The 21175-nt window shown below is 36.3% G+C and overlaps 2 protein-coding genes across 2 annotated transcripts in view; both read left to right on the forward strand.

Annotated features, from left to right (window-relative positions):
* LOC112479728 (BTB/POZ domain-containing protein KCTD5-like) overlaps positions 1-21166 on the forward strand; it is a 41680-nt gene extending 20514 nt beyond the window's left edge. The window contains 2 exon segments of the mRNA XM_025046805.1: positions 20567-20751; positions 20754-21166. Coding sequence (XP_024902573.1) covers positions 20567-20751; positions 20754-21166 — 598 coding nt within the window.
* The window catches only part of HDAC9 (histone deacetylase 9), a 298491-nt gene that overhangs the window by 183481 nt on the left and 93835 nt on the right, over positions 1-21175 (forward strand). The window lies entirely within an intron of this gene.

The following is a 21175-nucleotide window of genomic DNA, read 5'->3' on the forward strand; positions in this document are numbered from 1 at the left end:
CTGGGGACACTTTCAACAACCAGATGAGAATGGGACTTAGCGATGGTGAAAGACTGAATAGCTGGTTTCCTTCATAATCTCTGGTGTTTTCAAAATGTTACCAATGTTAGAGATACAGGATTTATTTTGACCCTGATGTCAGGTTTGTCTTCCTTATTATTCTGAATTTAGAATGAATGGGTAGTTTATGACTATCCAGCAGAAGCTTATCCTCACCTGACCTTCTTTAGCAACCAAAAAAAAAAAAGGAAAAGAAAGAAAGAAAGAAAAAGAAAAGAAAAAAGCATGCAACCTTAGGAATTGTTCCTTTTCTTGAGAAAAACTAATATCTAAAGAATATCTGTTTTCTCTCACATTTTTCTTGCTAATGTTTTGCATATACTGCATCGAAACAGTAAAATGCTTCTGTGAATATTTTCCATGTGACTGCTTTTGCTGAATGCACCCAAACTGTTACTTTATTTTTGAAGGTTAGAATCTGTAATAACTTTTGTTACAATAGTATACAGCTTTATGTACCATATAGTTCAAGTATGATAGGACATTTTGGCTTTCAATATTATTTTTGTGTTTTCCTTAGTATTTTCGATAAGATAGTAACCATTCACTGGATACATTTATACAGTATTTCAAAATGATAAATTCTTGAAATCCAACAGACTTTTACTTCGAATTAATCACTAACACAGCTGGGCTGTGAAATTGTAATTAAATTATCTTAAACTTCACCACAAACTGTAAAACTATATTATAGTTGCATAATTATATAACTATATTATAATTATATGTTATAATTATTACACAATATAATAGAACATATTATAGATTATGTAATATTATAGTTATATAACCACTATAATGCTTAACCTAAAGTCATTCTGATTATTACCTGAATGAGGAATTGTATGGCTATACAATTATAGGTGGTATTCACAACATATAATAACAATTTGGCACAGGCAGTGATCAAACAGAACAAAATAGTGGCAATAACAATCATCACATGTTCATAGAACATCATTAGCTTCAGACAAGAGATATGATTACAAAGTATTTGCTGGAGTTATCATTCATCCCACAAACAAACAAACAAAAACAACTTTCGAGGAGAAATAAATAAACTGGAGAGTTTCTTTGCTAGTGAAGATACAAATATGAGTTTTTGGATTTCGACGAAGAATAAAAGACTACCTGAGAAATACATTCAAAGTCCGAAATACTGAATTTGGAAGAATCTTCTTCTAAAAATGGCCTAACGTTTTTCCTTCAACAGCTGGTAAATCCTGCAACAATTGCTCTAAGATTATGTCAAGGCAGATATTCATCATCTGCCAGTGATCCCATCTCCTAATCTGTGGGAGATGGGATCACTGGCATGTCTTTTATATTAAAGAGGCCTATGTGTTTTTCTACTCATTTATGTGTTTCCTCTTCTTAATCAGAAGGAGTACAAAATCTTTGCAGAAAATTGGCAGAAACAGACAAGTATAAAAAGCTGATGCAAAATCACCCATAATCCCATCAGCCCCAAAGCAAGCACTGTCAACAGTTTTGGATGTTTCCTTCCAGACTCTTTCTCTCTCAGATTACCTTGCTGTTTTGTAAAGATGGCAAATAATTCTTCCTTTGGCTAATATCTAAAATTTTAAGTAAAAATACTGTCCGCCTCCAACTTCTTTCAATTGCAATGCCATATATATTAACATTATTTAAAGTGGTCAGTCTTTGAGACACTGATCTTCCTAATGTGTTCAGATGGATGTTATCTGTCCCCAGAGTCACCAAGTTTTGCTGAGTCTTCATAGAATCTGTGAGGCAGTTTCTCTCAGGGATCTTGGCAAGAGCCAAGAGTTCAGAGTTCAAGCATTCCTTTCTCTGGTTCAAAAATGGAGGTATACAGATTTTTTTGGTATGTTCATCACTGCCAACATTTTCATTTTAGGGCTGGATATCACATGATGAGTGTGATATGTCAGGGTTAAAGCCTTGTCTTAAAATAATTTTTATGTTGGTCGTGAAAGTGTGTGGCAAACCCTAAACACTTCATGAATCAATGACATCATAAATAATGCTAAAATTAGACCTACTAGGATAAGACGCAGGAACAAAAATTCTAGGATTATTAAGTCATTGGAGGAGGAGGGAAACTTATCCATTATCATAAATGCAGATTATAACCCTGAGAACATTTCACTAAATATATTAAAAATATGTTTTGATCAAATATTAACATATACTCAAGGACTTGATAATAATATAAATAAGCCCTTTGTTCTTCTTTCCCCCTCCACTGAACAACTAAATAAACTTTATTTTCAAGTTGAAAGGACCTTTCTAAAATTCCTCATTCTTAATGCTCTAAAACGCCCGGGTTCAGAAAATTAAATTACACCATTTTTATCTGTTCGAGATCAGCTCTGTTTCCTCCTTTGCTTTGTGTTTACTTTCCTGCAGTAGCTGACATCAAAATGTTTTCTGGAATGCTGGGGCTAAATAAGTTATGCTTAACTCAATATCTAATACAAATAGCCCTAGGGAGCTTTAGCGACACAATCATAAAACCTATAGTTTCTTTTAATAGCTTGCCACACTTTGCTCATATAGTATTTCTCTAATCACCAATCTTTATGTGCCTTCCTGACCTTGGAGCTCTCAGCCCAAATGGCTTTGTGGTATCAAAGGCCTATGTCATTGGAAGAGTGAATGGCTTTCATTTTTCCCCTTGAAACTTCCGGTTCCTGGCATCTGTAAAGAATTACTTCGAGTGGTGTTTCACTGCCTTGCGGCCACTGCCCTATCCAATGGAAGTGACTTTTCCCAGAAAGGTCACAGTGGTCAGTAAAGGTGGATATTGCATTCAAGGAGGAGGCAACTCTGATTTCTCTGTTTTTCTTTCTGTTACAATATTCATTATCCTTGCATCACATTCGTCATTTTGCAAAATATCTTTCAGCAAGAAAAGGTATACTCTGTCGTGTAGTAAGGCCGAAAAGGTTAGGAACAAGCTTCATAAAGTCATCCTATCTATTGAGAAAAAGTAAACTTCTCATTTACACCTTTGGGGGGATTACTTTTTGACATTGCCCATGAATTCACCTTCAGAATCTGTTACTCTGTGGGACCTAAAAAGCACACATGCATGTGTGGCACTGGAGTGATTCAGGAGTCCCGATTTGCAGATTCTGTCCTGTAATTGTCAACTGGGGCAACCACTGAGACCTCGGACTTCTGATTCATGCCTTATATTAAATCGCGTTTCTCAATACCATTATGTTTTATGTATTCTGCAGAGTTAATAGCAGGGTCTGCATGCCTGTGTTTCTAGGGTACTGGCTTACACTGGAACTCGGGGTAATGAACAGCATTTCCAAACATTCCAATGATTAAGTGAGTTGCTTTTAAAATAATTTCTTACCTTCTCTGTGTATGAGAATCTTAAAAGAGAGAGAGATGGAGCAGTAGGGGAACAGAAGTATGTAGAATACTAGAGAGAACTGTGAAGCAATTTGATAGATTTCCAATGAGTGTTTCTTAATGCAAGGAAGAAATGTGTATTTAAAAAAATCAGTGGAGAAGAATGTGATTACAAAATTTAGAAGTACTTGTATGACATGCAATTTTATTTATCAATCTGATTATTTATATAAAATGTATACATACTTTTACTACTGTAATAAACACCTACTCCTGGGAATGTCCACTGTCCATAATTTAATGTGTTTCTTGATTTTTTTCCCTAAAAAGTTCTTAGAATATTATTATTAAATATCCTCACATGGATTTCCAGTTTACACTAATTTATTTTATGCATATTTTAATATTACTGAGGATTAACTAGAAATAAAAGTTTTCTCTAATTCCATAAAGTCTTTTACTATTTGGGTACATTTTCTTTAAAGTCTTTTTTTTGTTTATTTTATATATAAAATACACAGAATTCTTATAAAATTGAATTCATATTAAATATACAGTCTTTCACAGTGTTCTTTCTATATATATATATTTTAGCACTGGTCCATGTTCCTAAATATTCTTCAAAACCATGTTTTCCTGAAATAGCCAGAATACCTTAAAATTAATACTCATTTAAGAAAATTGATATAAATTTAAAAGGTATAGGTGTATCTCTAAAAGGAATACCTATATAAGAAAATAGGTTTCTTATGGTGGTGATAGAGTAATGGGCAAGCTTGCCCTGGCTTTGGAAGCTTCAAGAAGAAAACAGTGTCTCCTTTCTAAAGAAGTAGCAGTTCTGAAAGTTTGAGGTCTTAGAGCAATTAGGGAATTTGAATGTTTCCTCTACTTGCACAGCCGTGTGTGTGTGTGTGTGTGAGAGAGAAAGAGAGAGAGAGAGAGAGAGAGAGAGAGAGAGAGAGAGAGAGAGAGAGAGAGAGAGAGAGAGAGAGAGAGAGAGAGAGAGAGAGAGAGAGAGAGAGAGCGCGCGAGCACGTGAGTGAAGAGAAGAGAATTTTTGAAGTGTTAGGCTTTCTGTGAAACACACAGGAATCATATGAATGAGCTGCTTTGTCTTTATTAACTTGACACCCCCTGAAACTCCTCATTGTCCCCTGCAGCCCTTTGCATAAAGATTGGTGACAGCAGGATTGCCTTTCTAGAATTTAGTTTCCTGAAAGTAATAGAAACAGCTAATCTGTTTATCAAGATGAAATCAAGAGTGAGGCTATCTTTTAGTTCTGTGTATTAGTAACAGTTTTCAATCACTCTAAGCCTTAGCTGGATTTATATTTACAGTTTTGGAGGAATGGTATGGAGTTGGTTACCTTTTGCTCTGTAACAAACCAGCTTAAAACCCAGTGGCTTAAAACAATAAACATGATTATTTCTCATGCATCTGCTGATCAACCAGTGGTTCTTCTGTTCTAAGCCAGCTCAGCCAGGGCTGAATGGTCTAGGGTAGCCTCTGTCACATGTCTAGAAAAGCTGGCATGGCTGGAGATACCAGGGCCCCCTCTATATGTGGCCTCTCATCTTCCAGGGGGCTAGCCGTGGTGTGCTCAGACAGTACGTACAAGGGCTCTCAGTAACCAGAAGGGGGCATGCCCCAGTGGGCAAGCACTTTTCAAGTATCTGCCTTTGTCACACTTGCAATTTATTATCTCATTGGTCAGAGCACATCACATGGCCAAGCTCAGAGTCACCATGGGAGGGGACTACTTAAAAGCATGTATATAGGAAGGAATGATTCACGGATGTCCTTACAGCTACATTATACCATCATCATCTCTCTAATTTCTAAAATCCGTATCAATTAGACAAATAGAGGACAAATTACAAAATTTTAATAATTGTTATATTTATGTTTCTACAAAATTCATATTAGAAACAATAAATGTGAATATATAGAAAGTTGTTTTTTTTTTTAAAGAACATAACATAGTATTTTTTTCTCTTTAAGCAAAAACAGAACAAAGCAAAACAAAACAAAAAACCCCAACCCTGTGAAAGACTTTCTCCTAGCTTTGGCTTATCATTGTAGTTATTTGAAATATTTGTGAGAATAATGAATGCATGTGTTTTAACACAACTGTAATCTAGCATGCCAAAAAGACATTTTTAATTTTCTTATTTATTACAAAAATTTATCCTGTTATGCCATCTGTTTTTTAAAAAAACAATTTCTGTACACTAGTACTATGAAATTCAACTAATTGGTATTTACATGTAGTTTTAGATGAAGGCAGTTTCTTAGGACAAATCATTTTCTTAGCAGCTCTTAGATATAATATGTACATATATTGCATGTTTTTTCTAACAGAAAATGCAACGCTATTTCACATTTTTATTTTTTTAAAATAAGAATCAATTATAAATATTGTTCCCATCTTGGGAAGACAGAACCTTGGGAAATTTGTAGATAAAGGCATCTCTCAGTAACATGCCTAGTTCATATAAGAAATATAAGGAACATCTACTAAGTTCCAAAGACATTCTAGATTCTCACGGATCTGTGATATCCTGTAGATATGATTTCCTATAAATCCATGTGTAGAGTGTGTAGAGGTGGAAGCATGCATATTGGAGACAGACTTGGGTGGCAGTTCTGGCTCTGCTAATTACTGTGAAACAGCAAAATCTCCAGTTTTCTGTGTTTCAAAGGGATAAGGTGGAGTTAAATACTCAAAGTATATGTAGAAAGTCTTTTGCTTCTCTCTTTTTCACTCGTTGTCTTACAATCTATTTATTCAACTTTTAAAAGCATTCGAAACCTTCCTGATATGTTGTACATTAGGCAGCTTGGGAGCAAGGAAGGAGACTGAAATTATGATTCTGCATTAGTCTAATTGTTGCTGGCCCACATAAAGGAGCAGGCTTTTTGGTGCAAATGCCAGATCCATCTTCCCATGGTTGTTTGTTCCTCTCTCCAATTTTCCTGTGTCTGCTTTTTCAGAGACCTGCTAAATTTTGTCACATACCTGATAACCAGATTGCTTTGCCTGCCCCTAGTGCTATTATTACTTCCAGAAAAAGGCACTCTGAGGCCATGATGAGAACTTACAGTACAAAAGCCAAACTTTAAGTAAGTTCATGGAGACATGGGTACTTTCAGCACCTCCAGAAAGTGGATGAGTGAGCAAGACGAAAGTCGATGCCTGGGGTGCTGCCTGAAAAGCCTTACCGTTTCTGCGACTTAAATTTGTGTTTTCACTAAACCTTAGATGGCTTAATTTGCCAGTGGGTCAAAATAAAAAACACTTCAGGACAACCATAAGGCTACCCTGAGAGAACCCAGGGACAAGCTAATTAGGAATAAAGAGGTGAGATGGAGAAGAGGGTGCATCTGTGTAACTTCACAGGGTGAGATCCCCACATGGGTGGTGGCAGCCCGGAAATCTGCATAGTAACAAACCTGTCACAAATCAAGGACAACTCCACGGAACAATTAGAATTAACGTTTCGCTCTGACATTTATCAAAAATCTCTGCCCACATTTTACTCTTTGCGACAAAAACTTTGGTTTTGTCCTAACATTTAGTAACTGCGGCCTAACTTTAAACATCCCTTTGTATGGTGTGTACTTCCTACTACAAGAGTAAACAAAAGTTTCATCTTTTGAAATCCTCACATTTCATTGGAATCATAAACTTATTCTATTTGAATGACAATTACATATTTTGAAATCCACACATACTATGTGACTCCTACATTTATTCCATTTGAATGACAAATGCTGTAAGAATTCAAGAAAATATTAAACATGTATGGTAGATAGCATCTGTTTCAATGATCTCTTCTTCAAAATCTGTTTCATTTGACTCTTCCCCAAAGTTCTCTAAATTGAATCAAAGAAAACCAGATACTCTGAATATATTATGTATTTTTTTCCTTAATAAAATAAACACAATTCTGATTTTTCTAATGTTCATTCAATATATAACAATACTTTGAATGTTTTAGTTCTGAACAGAAGCTTAGAGGAAACCAAAAATTAAAACATTATGGTATTTTGTAAGCTGTTATATAATAATATCCCTGACTACCTATTTCCATCACATTGTTATGGATATTCATATATCAGGATACATAGTTTCCCCAAATAATTAATTTTTGACATAAGTAAAATACATCAAAAGTTACACTAAGGATAAAAGTCCATTGTCAGATGTGCAATTATGTAAATTAATAACTGATCTTTAAGAAAACAAAGTTATGTTGGAGCAAATCTATATTTGCATTTCTGTCAGAATCTCTCACCCACTCTTCTACATAGGGGCACAAACTGGTATGTTCTCAATTTCATCTTTTTAAAATTATCCAGGTTTTTAAGACATAGTGAGCTAATGGATGAAATATTATAACATATTTACAAAGGATTCCAAATTAAAAGTTACAGAGAAAACAATGCAATGAGATTAGCAGACAAATCTGAGGGAAAAAAAAAGGGGGGAAGAAAACTGTAACAGCCATTCCCCCAAACCTGCCCCTCCTCCTGGGTCACATTATATTCCTACTTATTCCTCCAGACAGAGCAATACAAGTGTGATCAGAGGCTGCTCCTCCATGGCCTCCCCTTTCTTCACAACACAGACATACATTCGGTCCATTACTAATTTTAGCCACTTCCTTCTGCATATTCCCACAAGTAGATCCTAGGCCAAGCCCTGACCTTGTCCTGCTTGACTAATGTGGCATCCCTGCCACTCCTGGGCAAAGGGAGGAGGGCGGCTGGAAGGAAAACAATATCAAAAACAGCCCTTCAAAACAAGAAGCATACCCTGCTACCATGCAACTGTCATCTGCTAACTCGTCTTGAGAGCTCAGGAGTGTCTTGGTTGTAATTAAGACCCAGTGGCACCTGTGTTCTCTGCCTGGCCTGTCTGCAAATACAGCCTTAGCAAGATTTAACTTACCACACACAGAAAAAAGGGAGTCTTAGATTTACAAAGGCACAGCTCTTCCGCTGCCCCTACTTTTGCTCACACTCTTCTTCCTACATGACTTGTTGACTTTGGAAGATTGTGGACTTTACTTGTTTAGAAATTCTAGAAGTATCGTGAATTCATTCTTACCTTTTGTGACTTTAAGATTTAGCATTTTTTACATACTACATAAAGCTCTATTGCAATTCATTTTTCCTTGAAAATTTTAAGAAGTGGGTCTAAGTACTAAACTGAGTTTGTAGGTCTGCATTCTCCTTGGATGACTGACACATTCTCTGTTGACAGCCACATCCTTGAGTGACAATTAGACATTCTCATCTGCTATGACTTTGATATTCAGTTACTTCAAAAATAGGACAAAAATAGGATTCAGAGCAAGTACAAAGTCAAGAATTTGCTCGAAGTTTCAACAAATCAGTGATTTCAATAGCTGATGAAACACTCTGAATCTAACTTTAAACATTTAACTTTAGGCAGCAAGAGAGGTATTTTCTTGCATAAACACAGATTGAATAATAATTTTTTTTTAAAGTCCATATAGCCTATCTATGACTAGAAGTTAAATACTAAACTATAGTATAATGAATTAAGACAGAGGGGGAAAGAGGAATAATATAAATTACCATTGGTTAGAAAAGGATTTCAACATTTTACAGGCAATGAAATACTTTTTTTATTAGTATGAAGAAATGGATAGTGGATAGAGCAGTGCTGTCCAATAGAAATATAATACAGTCCACACATGCGATTTTATATTTTCTTAGTCACTTTAAAAAATAAAAAGAAGGTGAAAGTATTTTTAATAATATATTTTTTATTTTACTCAATATGTTTTACCAAATATGTCTAATATATTGTTAGAGTTCTTAATAAAATACTCTGGTGAGATCCTGTGCTTAAAGACATTAAATAAACATTAATTAATCAATCAATTAATTAATTATTTAACTGTAAGAGTCTGGATCCTTTAACGTGCTAATTGGTGTTTTGGATCCATAAGCATGGGATAGAACAGGGATTCCTAACCTCAGCACTACTGACATTCCAAAACATCAGCCTAATAATTCTTTTTTGTGGGGGGCTCTCCTGTGCATTTTAGTATTTTAGCAGCATTTCTTACCTCTACCTACTAGATGTCAGTAGCAATCCTTCTCTACCCCCTCACCAGCTGGGACAAACAAATGTATCTCTAGATATTGTCAAATGTTCTATGGTGTGCAAAATTCACCCCCATTGACAATAAGTGGGATGCTGTGTGAAGCATGATTCTGCTCATGTGTTCACATTTGTTTAACTTAATGGGTCTGCATCTTGTATTCCAACTGAACACATATATTCTTGCTTATTAAGTAAATTAAATTGAACAATGTGGGGGGTTAGGGATACCAACCCCTGCACAGTATAATATCTGCTTATGACTTTTTGACTCCCCCCAGATTTAACTACAGTCCCTTGGTATTCATCAGGGATTCGTTCTAGGACCCCCTGCAGATACCAAACTCCACAGATGCTCAAGTCCCTTATATAAAATGGGGTAAGAACTATGAATACAGTCAGCCCTCTACATCCACAGAGTCTCAGTCACAGATCAAAAGTACTGTTTTTGATCATGGTTTGTTGAAATCCCATATGCAAAACCAGAGGATAAAAAGGGATGGCTGAGTATTTATTGAAAAAAAAAAAAAATCTGCGTATAAGTGGAGCAGCATAGTTCAAACTCCAGTGTTAAAGGTTAACTGTAATTTTAAATTTTTAGACTTCTAGGCATTGTAATGTATTTTACTGAAGCAAAATATGAACCTGTACTTAGTAGGTAAGTTAAATATATAGTTGAAAGGAATAATACCATTGATTTCTAGGTATTGAAGACATAGGTCCTGACCCGTTGGTTTGAATGAAATCCCAGTCTTTCCCAGGAATGAAATCTCAGTCTTTTCCAGCCCTTTCGCAGGAAATGCCCCATCCCTTTTGACTTTGTGCCTACCAGGTCTTGTTCACATGTAGTAAAAGGACTAGCGTCTCTGAAAGTTTTCCTTTTTTGCTTTCTTCTCCCTGAGGAGTAATAAAATTTTCAAATTGTCACAGCAAACCTTCCAAACATTTCATTTTTTTAAAGTTTCCATAAGCATGCTGATTGCACGTCTGACTCATTTCTTTCCTCCAAAATTGTAAGCTCCTTGAGGTTGAGGACTTTGTTGATTTTTACAACCTGTTACGGATCAAGGAAACTTGTTACTAATATAATATTTGCTTGATGGTTGACAATAAAAATTGAATGCTTTTATAAAAACAATAACTTATTCCTATTAATTTTTATTTTCCCCAGTTTTACCTCGTAATTTGGCCCATCTCTTTATTTATATGCTGGACACTGGGCTAAGTGCTGGGCAAAAATTCACAGTTTAGTGCAATGGTTTTCAGCCTGGAGGGATTTTGTATCTAGGGGAATTTGAGAACGTCTTCAGACATTTTTGATTACCTCAACTGGGGTGAGTTGCTACTGACATCTAGTTAGTAAAAGTGAAGGATGCTGCTAGACATCCTGCGATACACAGGACAGAGCCACACAACAAAGAATTATTTGGCCCAAAATATCAGTAGTGCTGAGGCTGAGAAACTCTGGAAAGAGAAGGACAAGTCACCAACAATTTAAATTAAAAGTGATGTATGTCATGTTAAGAGTTAGGTATAGAATGCCATGAGAGCTGTAAAAAGAAATAATAATTCAGAGTGCTTGACTGAGAGATAGGAACGGCTCCCTGGAGGAGATAAGCGAGGCTGGGTGTGTAGGCTGGAAAACAGTGAAGGATGAGGCATCGGTCACCCCCAGGAAGAAAGTGCGGAAATAGAGCCAAGAGCTGGGAATGGAGCACCAAGGAAGCCAACTTTCAAAGACAAGGCCAGGAAGAAGAATGTGTGAAGGGAATGACAGGGAGGAACCAGAGGGTGGAAAGCACGGAGATAGATTCTTTCTGAGGGAAATGGAAGCCAAGGTAAAGGATCGTTTCAAGGAGACAATCACTAACAATGTCAAGTACCTCAGAGAAGCTGAGTGAGATAAGCCAGAAAAGTCTTTTCAACATTGCTAAAAAGTCATTGGTAACTTTAAAAAGGGAAATCTCCAGTGAAGGATGTAGAAGATAGATCGTTTTTAGGCAGAGAAGTGAATGAGAGGAGAGAAAAAGTATGGATTTATCTTCAAGAAGCATGTTTATGATTATTTATAGAAGAGAAAAATTGAAAACAGTCTAATAATTAATGTATTTAAGTTGTAAATAGAATGTACCAATATACAAGCAATAACAGACATGTTTGTGAGGAGTAATTGAGACTGGAGAAATGGTCACGGCAAATGAAAAAAACAAGATGCAAACCATTATGCAATACAATACCCACAAATTTATAAGCAGAGGAAAACAAAACCAAGATATTAACAGTTATCATCGCTGGATGGTGTATACTGTGGCCAATTATTATTTTCTTCTTTGAAAATCTTTATTCTCCAAATGTTCTAAAATGAGCACCTATGACTTAAAATCAGAAGAAACATTTTTAAAAAAGAAGCTTGGCTGAGAAAGTTTTGGCAGTAACTTAAAGAGAATACACAAGGAGTAAGGAGTCTGTGTGTGTGTGTGTGTGTGTGTGTATGTGTGTGTGTGTGTGGGTGGGTGGGTGTGTGTGTGTGTGTCTATATTTAAGTTGGAAGCAATGAGAGCATTTTTGTATGTTGAGGGGAGAGAGCCAGTCCACTGCGAGAGATTGAAGATACAGAAGCATGGATGATTGATGGAGTATGTCCCTGAGGGAGCAGGAGGGGATGGAATCCAGATCACAGGTGGTGGGATTAGCCTTGGCTAAGAGGAGAGACATCGCTTTAACTGAAAAATGAGGAAAAGAGGTAAGGATGGATGTGGGTGCTGATAAGAATGTAGAGGAGGGGGCAGGAAGTTGAGGGAGGTGCTGTCTGTTGGCCTCGATTTTCTTTGTGAAGTAGAAGGTGAGGTCATTTGCTGATTGGGGTCAAGGGTTTACGGAGAATGATGGGGATTTGGAAGGGCTGCTAAGGGGAAAGAGGGAGGAAGGGGACTTGGGACACATAGACAGATTGTCCAGCTGACTTGAGAGGCCAGCTGAGGCTGAAGACTGAATTTTTAATGAAGGGCACCTATTTCTGTATCCATATGGCTTTTTCTTGCAGCACTCCACAACATTAATTTAAAAATAATAAAAGCAAACAATGAGACTGATGAGATGGTTACAGATTTGTGGGGAGGTCCTGCAGAAATTCCTTTATTTTGAATGCTTGAAATGATAAACAATGGAGTTGATGCTGGAAAGGGACAAATAAAGCCAGAAGAGAGCTGAGGGAATAGAAGTCACAATGAGGTCTACATGCCAAAAGAATGGGAGACAGGGAGTGAGAGAACTTGAAGAATGAAAGATTTCAGCTAAGAATGGGTATTGAGAGGTAAGAGTCTAAGGATGAAAGATTACTAGTTGGAGGTGAGAGGTATAGGTCAGCCAGGGTCCCTGTGGGCTCTCCAAGCTAGAATGGTCACTAGACAGTGAAAACATTTCTGGTCATATGTGGGACACAGAAACTCTCACAAAACAAAACAAAAATTTCATGTAGATAAAGTACTGTTTTTAAATCTCTCTCTCTCTCTCTCTCTCTCTCTCTCTCTCTCTCTCTCTCTGTGTGTGTATGTGTGTAAATGCATTAAAATATACGTAAAATAAAATTTGCCATCCTTATATAATTTGAAATATCGTTAAGAAAATAACATAGATATTAAAACAGACTTCCAAACAACCAAAAAGAACACTGGATCTTGTTTCAATTCCAGATGCTTAATTGCTCTATATCTTGAACAAGTCATTTTCGTGTTAGAAAACAATTTCTCATTGGTAAATAGGTTTAATTAGATCTATTTCGTATTTTTTTTTTATAAAAAGAACTAGATTAAAAATTTAAAATATGTCTCAGAATTTTGGAAACTCCAAATATTATAGTTCAATTCACTCATTCAAGATATTTATTGAGCTCTACAATAATGTTGTACCTGTGATTGAGAATCTAATAGTGAACAAAACTGGTGCCCTCTTCTCCTTCATGGGTTTAGAAGCAAATGGGGTAATTTAAGGGATTATCATACAAGAATAGGGAAACTTCCTTGCCCTGTGATTCTATTTTTTGTCAGGGTTCTGCCAAGGCCCTCCTAGACTCAGATGTGTCTCCTGAGAAATAGAAAAAGGATTTTGAATATTTGTGATCACAATTTGTTAATATTTCTTCTTATGTTACCTTTATATCTATTTAGTTACTTAAAATCTTGAATGCTAGTTTATAATCTCCCTTTCAAACTTTTATTTTCACATGCTATACACACATGCACATGCACAGATGTACACAAACACACACGCATACACACACACACATATATATATATATATATTCTGGTAGGAAAAATTCAAGCTTAATCAAATCTTAAAGGAGATTTAATATTCAGAATATTAGTCCATTGACAGCATATTAGTTATAGTATCTATATTTATATCTAGGAGTTGAATATATATCAAATGCTCTCTGATGAGCCAAATGAAGGGAAAAATTATGTGCTATGCCTCTAACAAGGAAAACCACTAAGTTTACATAACAACAAAGAGCACATGGAATAGAGAAAAAGTCCACATAGCACGTTTTATTGCTTTACTGTTCAGTGGTAAAAATTAGCCAGTTGTACATATGTACGTACAATGTGTGTATTTATACATATGAACACAAATTTTAAACTAACAAACAACATTTATAAATAACATACATTTCAAATTTGCATACAGATAGGACTTTTTAAAATTAACAATTTTGTTTATTTGTTGTCTGAATACTCTGCAGGTATAGTAATAGTTGTTAAAATGTTCTGAGTGCCTAGAATGTGCCTAGCACTGGGCTAAATATTTTTAGCGGATCATCTCATTAAAGTTTGACAAAAATCTCAATGCAGTAGATAGTATTTTTATTCAAAATGTACAAATTCAAAAAATTAAGTGATGTGCCTATCATTGCACATAGTTGGTGAGTGATAAGCCTAAAGCAGTCTAGTTTCAGAGCCCATGCTTTCATTATTGCTCTCTATTGTCCCTAAGTAGAGAATATCTTCCCAATTCACCAAATTATGTTGATTCTGCCTTCTAAATATCTCATCGGTCCATCTTCCTCCCTTCAACCTGCTGCCACAATCCTGGTTCTGACTACTGTCAACTGGATTACTGAAGAGTCCCCTGACTGTCTCAGGTAGTCTCATTCCTTGAGTTCATTTGTAAGCCGTCTCACTGACCAGTGGTTATAAATTCAGTCACATTAACATCAAGTACCCATCTTCCACTGTGATGATAGTCCTTAACACCATTATTCTGCCTCTCAGGTACTTCTGGGTGTTCCTTGAGGAAGTCTCACAGGTGTTCAGGAGTAAGTCTGTGTTCACTTGAGAATCACCAGCACCTGCCATGATCTGCCATGCCTGCCACCATCACCCGCACTTTGGTTGTTGCCTCCGAGGTTCTCAAAGCTTCACAATCCTCAGGGTGCCATATGGCCCTTCATTGCCTTTAGTCCTCAATGATATCTTCTGCCAAAAATGAGAAGAATGTTCTCCTTCAATCTCTATGACCCTGTTGTCCCAGGAGGCATAAAAGAATACTGTTTGCACCCTAGATCTCATACAAGAACAGCTCTTTCACTTTTACCTGAAGGCCTGGCTTCCTGGAGATCAAATACCCACTCCAAAGAGAGGGTGACTTGTTTGTTCCTCTCCATTCCTCATCTTTTCTCATCTCTTCTCTCATATCTCACCAGAATTCTTCCTTGTCCCTTCATCAAACACAAATGGAAACCATATCAACCATGCAAATGTCCAGTGATCTACGGGTCAAGTGGGCAGGATGAAGAATACATAGCTCACCTAACGGTCCACTAGTCATGGCTCATCCACCTTGCCAATAACCGTCTTTGAATTCCCGTTCAACTAAATTAAAGCATAATTGCAAATATAATTATACTTGTCAACTCCTTGAAATATATCAGTGACAACTTATTATCTTCGGAATTAAGTTAAAACTCTTAAAAATGGTTAACAAGGTCTTTCATTAACCACGTCAGTTTTCTTTTCCCTCATCTGTTGCGACCTCACCCATCAACCTTACTTCAAACTCTATGGTTCTAGAGAAGGTCTGGGCTATAGCATGTGGAATCATTATTGGGCGGGCTAAAAACAGTCCACAGAGCTGTTGTGAAATGCCATATTTACCTATTCTGCAAGTTTACAATAATGCCTCTATTTGGTCAATTTAAAAATAGCTACTATTTACTAAAAGCATGGTTTAAAATCTCCAGGTGTAGCTAATAACAAACTTACTATCTAATAATGATGATAACTGTCATTATTGTTATTTATTTTTTCACTGAAGAACCAAGCAGATGAAAAATAATACCAGTTAACACTGGATATTGCAGGTTAATTGATATGTTCAATAAGCTTGGTGATAATTGAATATAACCACTTTTAATATTCATATTTATTGAATACTTTCAAGCTTATAATATAATTCTCAATAGCAATTTTTGATACTCTATGAATATTATTTGCATAAATATGCATAATCATACTATATTTTTCATAGAGAAAAAATAACTTTTAAATTGAAGAGTTTATTCATGTAAGCCAGGAACTTATTTTAGTGAAATTTACTTTGTCTCTGCTCATTCTATTTAGAATTAAATCTGTTATATTAAAACAAAATAATACAAGATCTTAAATTGTTAAGCATTGCCTGATAATGTTATCCCCTTGTTCTTTGCAGATGTTTTAAGGTTCTTAATACTGTTACAGCTGAATCCCCTTTTAAATTTTAAAAAGAAACCTGTTGGTCTTTGTTCATAGAGCTAGGGAACATAAATGCAGATCAATAAGCATTTTAAATGCAGTAAAGTGTGACAAATAGGACAATCTCAAGGAAGAATCATTGAAGATCAAGTAAGTGTAAGGAAAAAACTGTGAAAACTAAGAATTTCAACAAAAGTGCAATTAACATTGTCCTATTAATTTTACATTACATAGTACTCAATATATGCCAGGCACTGTTATAATTTTTTAACACATACTCTGAATCCCATGCTCTTTTTAATAACTTTATTTAGTTTGCTTAGGAAAGTGCTTGAAGATTAAGTCACCGACCCTACATAAAATATAGATTATTATTCTACTGGAATGATCATTTCAAAATACAAATCTATTCTTATCAACCCCACTAAATGCCCATTCCCCAGGCCTAAACTCTTGGGAGCTTAAAACTATTCATTGAGTTGCCATTGCTTTAGGATTAAGATTCCGCCTCTTTAGTTAGGTTGCAAATTCTGCAAGTTCTCACCCTATCTACTACTTCTACTTCACCTTGAATTCAACCTCAGCAGCCTCCTCTCATTATGAATAGCCATGCAGACCTGCACTGTTCAGTGGCACTTATCAGGTACCACACCACTAGGGCCACTCTGAACATGCTGTCCCCTCCACATGGAACATTCTTCATCCCTCTTCATCAACTTAAATCCTTCTCATCCTTCATCTTTTGGCTCAAATGCCCCTTGCTTGGAGAAGTGTTCCCTGACTTTCTTAAATTAGGACCCTATACCATCCTTCCATAACCTTTACCTCGGTTGCTCTTTTATATTTATTCGTGCAGAACTTTGCTGAGTATTTGTCTCTCTCACTAGACTATAAACTCCACAGAGAAGTGATTGTATCCCTTTTGTTCACCATTGTATCTTCTAGTTTCTGACACAGTGCCTAACACCTTAATAATGTGAACGAATAAACAAATTAATTCAATCTCACCAAAGTCAAGAAGGAATTACAGAGTTGTTTTAAATATACAATGCCTTTTCTTGTGATATTTATTTTTAGGTTTGAGAAAATATTTATAGAGGTATTCCTTTAAAAAAATGAAACAGTATTTTGAGGTATATCATGTTACATTCATCTTAGCAAATGTAGGATTATTGTTAAAGGTCTGATTTTGGAGGAAACAGCAATTATCAATTTGATCTACACTGATAATTCTACTTAGGATGTTCTCCTATATGCTACAAGTTGAACTGTGTGCTTCCTTAAACATTTGTCTATTTCAAGCAGAAAACTATTTTTAAGAGGATGATTATGGTTAAATGTCAAAAGAAATACAGGTTAAATAATATTCCTTCCCTTTTTAAATTTTTGTTAGCCAAACATTTTAGCAGGGAGCTATCAGTAATTGGCTTCTAGTTCAGTGACAAAAGAGACAGAATATTTTGCCTTTGACCCATGCATGCTTTGGGAGAAAGGGGGAAATGGACATAAAGTCACACATTTCCTAGAATTTGACATATTTGGTAATGTGCACAAAAGCAATGGGATCTGGAGACTGGTGGTGAAATATGGTGATTCTCTTAACATTGAGTTTAATAAGATGCTTTCTTGGGCTGAGAGCTGAGGGTATAAAACTTCATACCTGATTCTGCCAAAGTGATTCTACTCACTTGACTCAACTTGTAATATGGTTGAACCTACAGGTTTCAAAAAAATCCATTCACAGCATATTGTCACAGATAAAACTGGTTTCTTAATAGAGAAATCTGAAAGTCGAAATTAATGGGATATTATTTTAGTCCATTACTTCTTTTTTTCTTAGAGCTGTGATTTATAACATTTTTTACAAATTAAGAACCTCTTTGAAAGCTGTGACTGTGTCTTCAGAAAATTCACAAATGCATATTCTCATACAACTTGGCACACAATTTCAGGGGTTTTATATCTACTAGAATTCTTCCAGAGATCCTAGACTGAGAACATCTATTTAAGATAAATCCATCTAATTCTTAATGTGTCTTAAAAAGCAATGATTTATACTGCTTGTCATGTCTCTCATTATGATTTGTTTTATATCTAGACTTCAATTATCAAAGGGGAGGAATAAAGGAAATGTTCAAGAGATTCATCATAGTCAAAAGAAACCTCTTTTTACCCCTTTTATCTTCAGGCTATTATTTCTAGACCAGAGCTCTATTGTTCATGTACTGTTCATTGGCTACCAACCAGACAGAGGATGCTAGTCTAGGCCATTGCACAATTTCATTTTCCTCTGGGCTGTTATGTAATTAAAATAATTTCAGCCCCCTCTCTTGGACATTTATTTTTCTACAGGCAATTGTAAAATATGTAGAAGCTGAAAAGCAAATAAAGGAACAAAAATATAACTTCTTTACTTTTTATTGGGAAAAAATTACTCATTATAGACTAGTTACTTATTTAATTTCGAAATTCTAATGTGGTTTCTTTTGTATTCTGTTGTGGAGTAAAATTGCCCATTGATTTAAAATGGTCATTTTCCAAGGGTGCTCCAAAGTGGCTGGATCTTAAACACGTCTAAAACAACCACTCTTTCACAAATGTAAATGTATAATGCTACTGAATTAGTAATTTATTTTCCTCTGGAATTCTTATATCTGAGGATATCTACAAATTCATTGGCAGCTATTTACATTCTCTGTTCATATGTAGTAACTTTTACCAACATTCTGCCCAACTGAGGAACAATGTTGTCAAATAGGTTCAGTTTTACAGTATTAAAATAACCCTGTAAGCCTCAATCCAAAATCATGGGTTAACTATACACCACACACTCCCACTGTACACAGATATAAACACCGGTTACACTTGAAACCAATCTTCTCTGATTCTGCTGATGCTTTAGCTGAAAGCTTTGTAGGGTTCAGCTACCCACAGCTTTGCCTTGTGAGTCATACTGTTGTTTATGGATTCCTCATGATTTGAAAATAAGGATAATTTTTGATATGTAAAATTTTAATTTTCCTTTGTGCTTTCTTGTATATTATTTGCTGGCATGAAAAATATGCTAAACAAAGACTTTTGTTTGGAATGAGAAGAACCTCAGAAGAAAGGAGTAGGACTGATTTGAGCTCACTGGAAATAACCAGTGAATACATGGGAGTAATAATTCTTCTGCCTTGAGTCTGACCTCTGCTAGAAGAGGCCACCACGTGGCTCTGGAAGGAAGGTTGGTAGAGAAATAGTGTGTGATTTCTGTTTTTGGTGAACACAAATCTGTTAATCCAGCTTCTCCTGGACTGTGTGCTGCTCTTGCACACTGGAATTCAGAAATAGTGCCCTTTGCTATGGGAAAGGCAGCATAATAAACAGTGCCATATTTCTTAAAGATACTCTCTATCTTACCAAATTCTTACTCACAAAAAGCACTTCACCTTGCAACTCTTATGGCATGGGTCTACATTTTTTTAATCACGAGCAGTAAAAATATTTTACCATGTACTTCTGTAATCATTATATAGACATATAAACAGATACAAAATATATATTCATAAATCATATAAATTTACCATATACGTCAGCATATGTTACAGAACATGCACAAAAACAGAAATTAAGGAAGGTGAAATAAAAAGTGAGGCAAACATCATTTGTAAATAAATTTTCTTATGCGTTAATGGGACAGAAATTGTACTGTGATTTAAAAAATAGTGTTATTTTTAACGACTTTATTGAGATATAACTCACATACCGTATGGTTGACTCATTTTAGTGTGCGGTAGTTTTTAGTGTATTCACACAGTTGCACAACAATCAACACGGTCAATTTTAGAACATTTTCATCATATCCAAAAGAAATTCTGTGCCCATTAGCAGTAATTCTCCACTGCCCCTGCTTCAACTCTAGGAACCCATTAATTGACTTTCTGTCTCCATAAATTTGTCTATTTATGGACATTTTATGTAAATAGAATTGTACAATGTAAAGTCTTTTGTGACTGTCTTCTTTCACATAGCATAATATTTTCTAGGGTTCATCCATGATGTAGCATGCATCAGTGCTTCATAACTTTTGCACGCAATATACAATACGGTATTAACTATAGTCACCATGCTGTACAGTATATCCCCAGGAGTTATTTATAACTGGAAATTTGTACCTTTTGAGCAGCTTTACCCATTTTGCTCCCCACCCTCCTAACCACCAAACTGTTCTCTGTGGCACTGCGCTGGCCTTGTGGGGCTTGCTGAGGTTCCGTGGAGAATTACTGTGGGCTGCGGCTGCAGTCCCCACCCCAGCCGGGGGAGGGCGGGGGCACCTCTGCAGTTCCTACAGGGCCTCGGTGTCCTGGCCCAGCACTCTTGCAACCTGTGGGAGTGGATCTGGCTCAGCATAGCCAGCAGGTACCTCCTCACCACTGCGCAGTCACTAGGCAGAGACCGGAAATCCTTCCTCTACCATTCATGCCGGGCGCGCGGCACCTGGACTCCGACAGGGATGCAACAGGTTACTATTTATCAGAGACCCCCACCTGTTTTGGGCTAGTGCTGATCCCTCTGAGTCTCCGGAAGCTGGTCAACTCAGACCTTGCAGAGGAAGGAGGGTCGGAGGAAGCAGAATTTTCTAATATCGTCTTAGAAAATTGGGACAAAATTCTAGAATGGGACAGAAAGTACTGGAGTGAAGAGCAGGCCGAGTTCCTCTGTGCGATTTCCAAGGAGCTGCTCCGCAGGCCTGACGGTACGACCAGTGAGCCCAGCGAGAAAGCCGTGATTTTGCAAGAACAGGGGGTTCAAGGGTGTGAGACGCAGTGCCGGCAGCTGAAGAAACATTTTACCTTTTCCCACGATGCAACGAACCGCCATATTGAGGAAGTTTGGCCTTGAGAAGAAACC

Source organism: Pteropus alecto, unplaced genomic scaffold, assembly GCF_000325575.1.
Source record: "Pteropus alecto unplaced genomic scaffold, ASM32557v1 scaffold21, whole genome shotgun sequence".
NCBI classification, from domain to species: domain Eukaryota; kingdom Metazoa; phylum Chordata; class Mammalia; order Chiroptera; family Pteropodidae; genus Pteropus; species Pteropus alecto.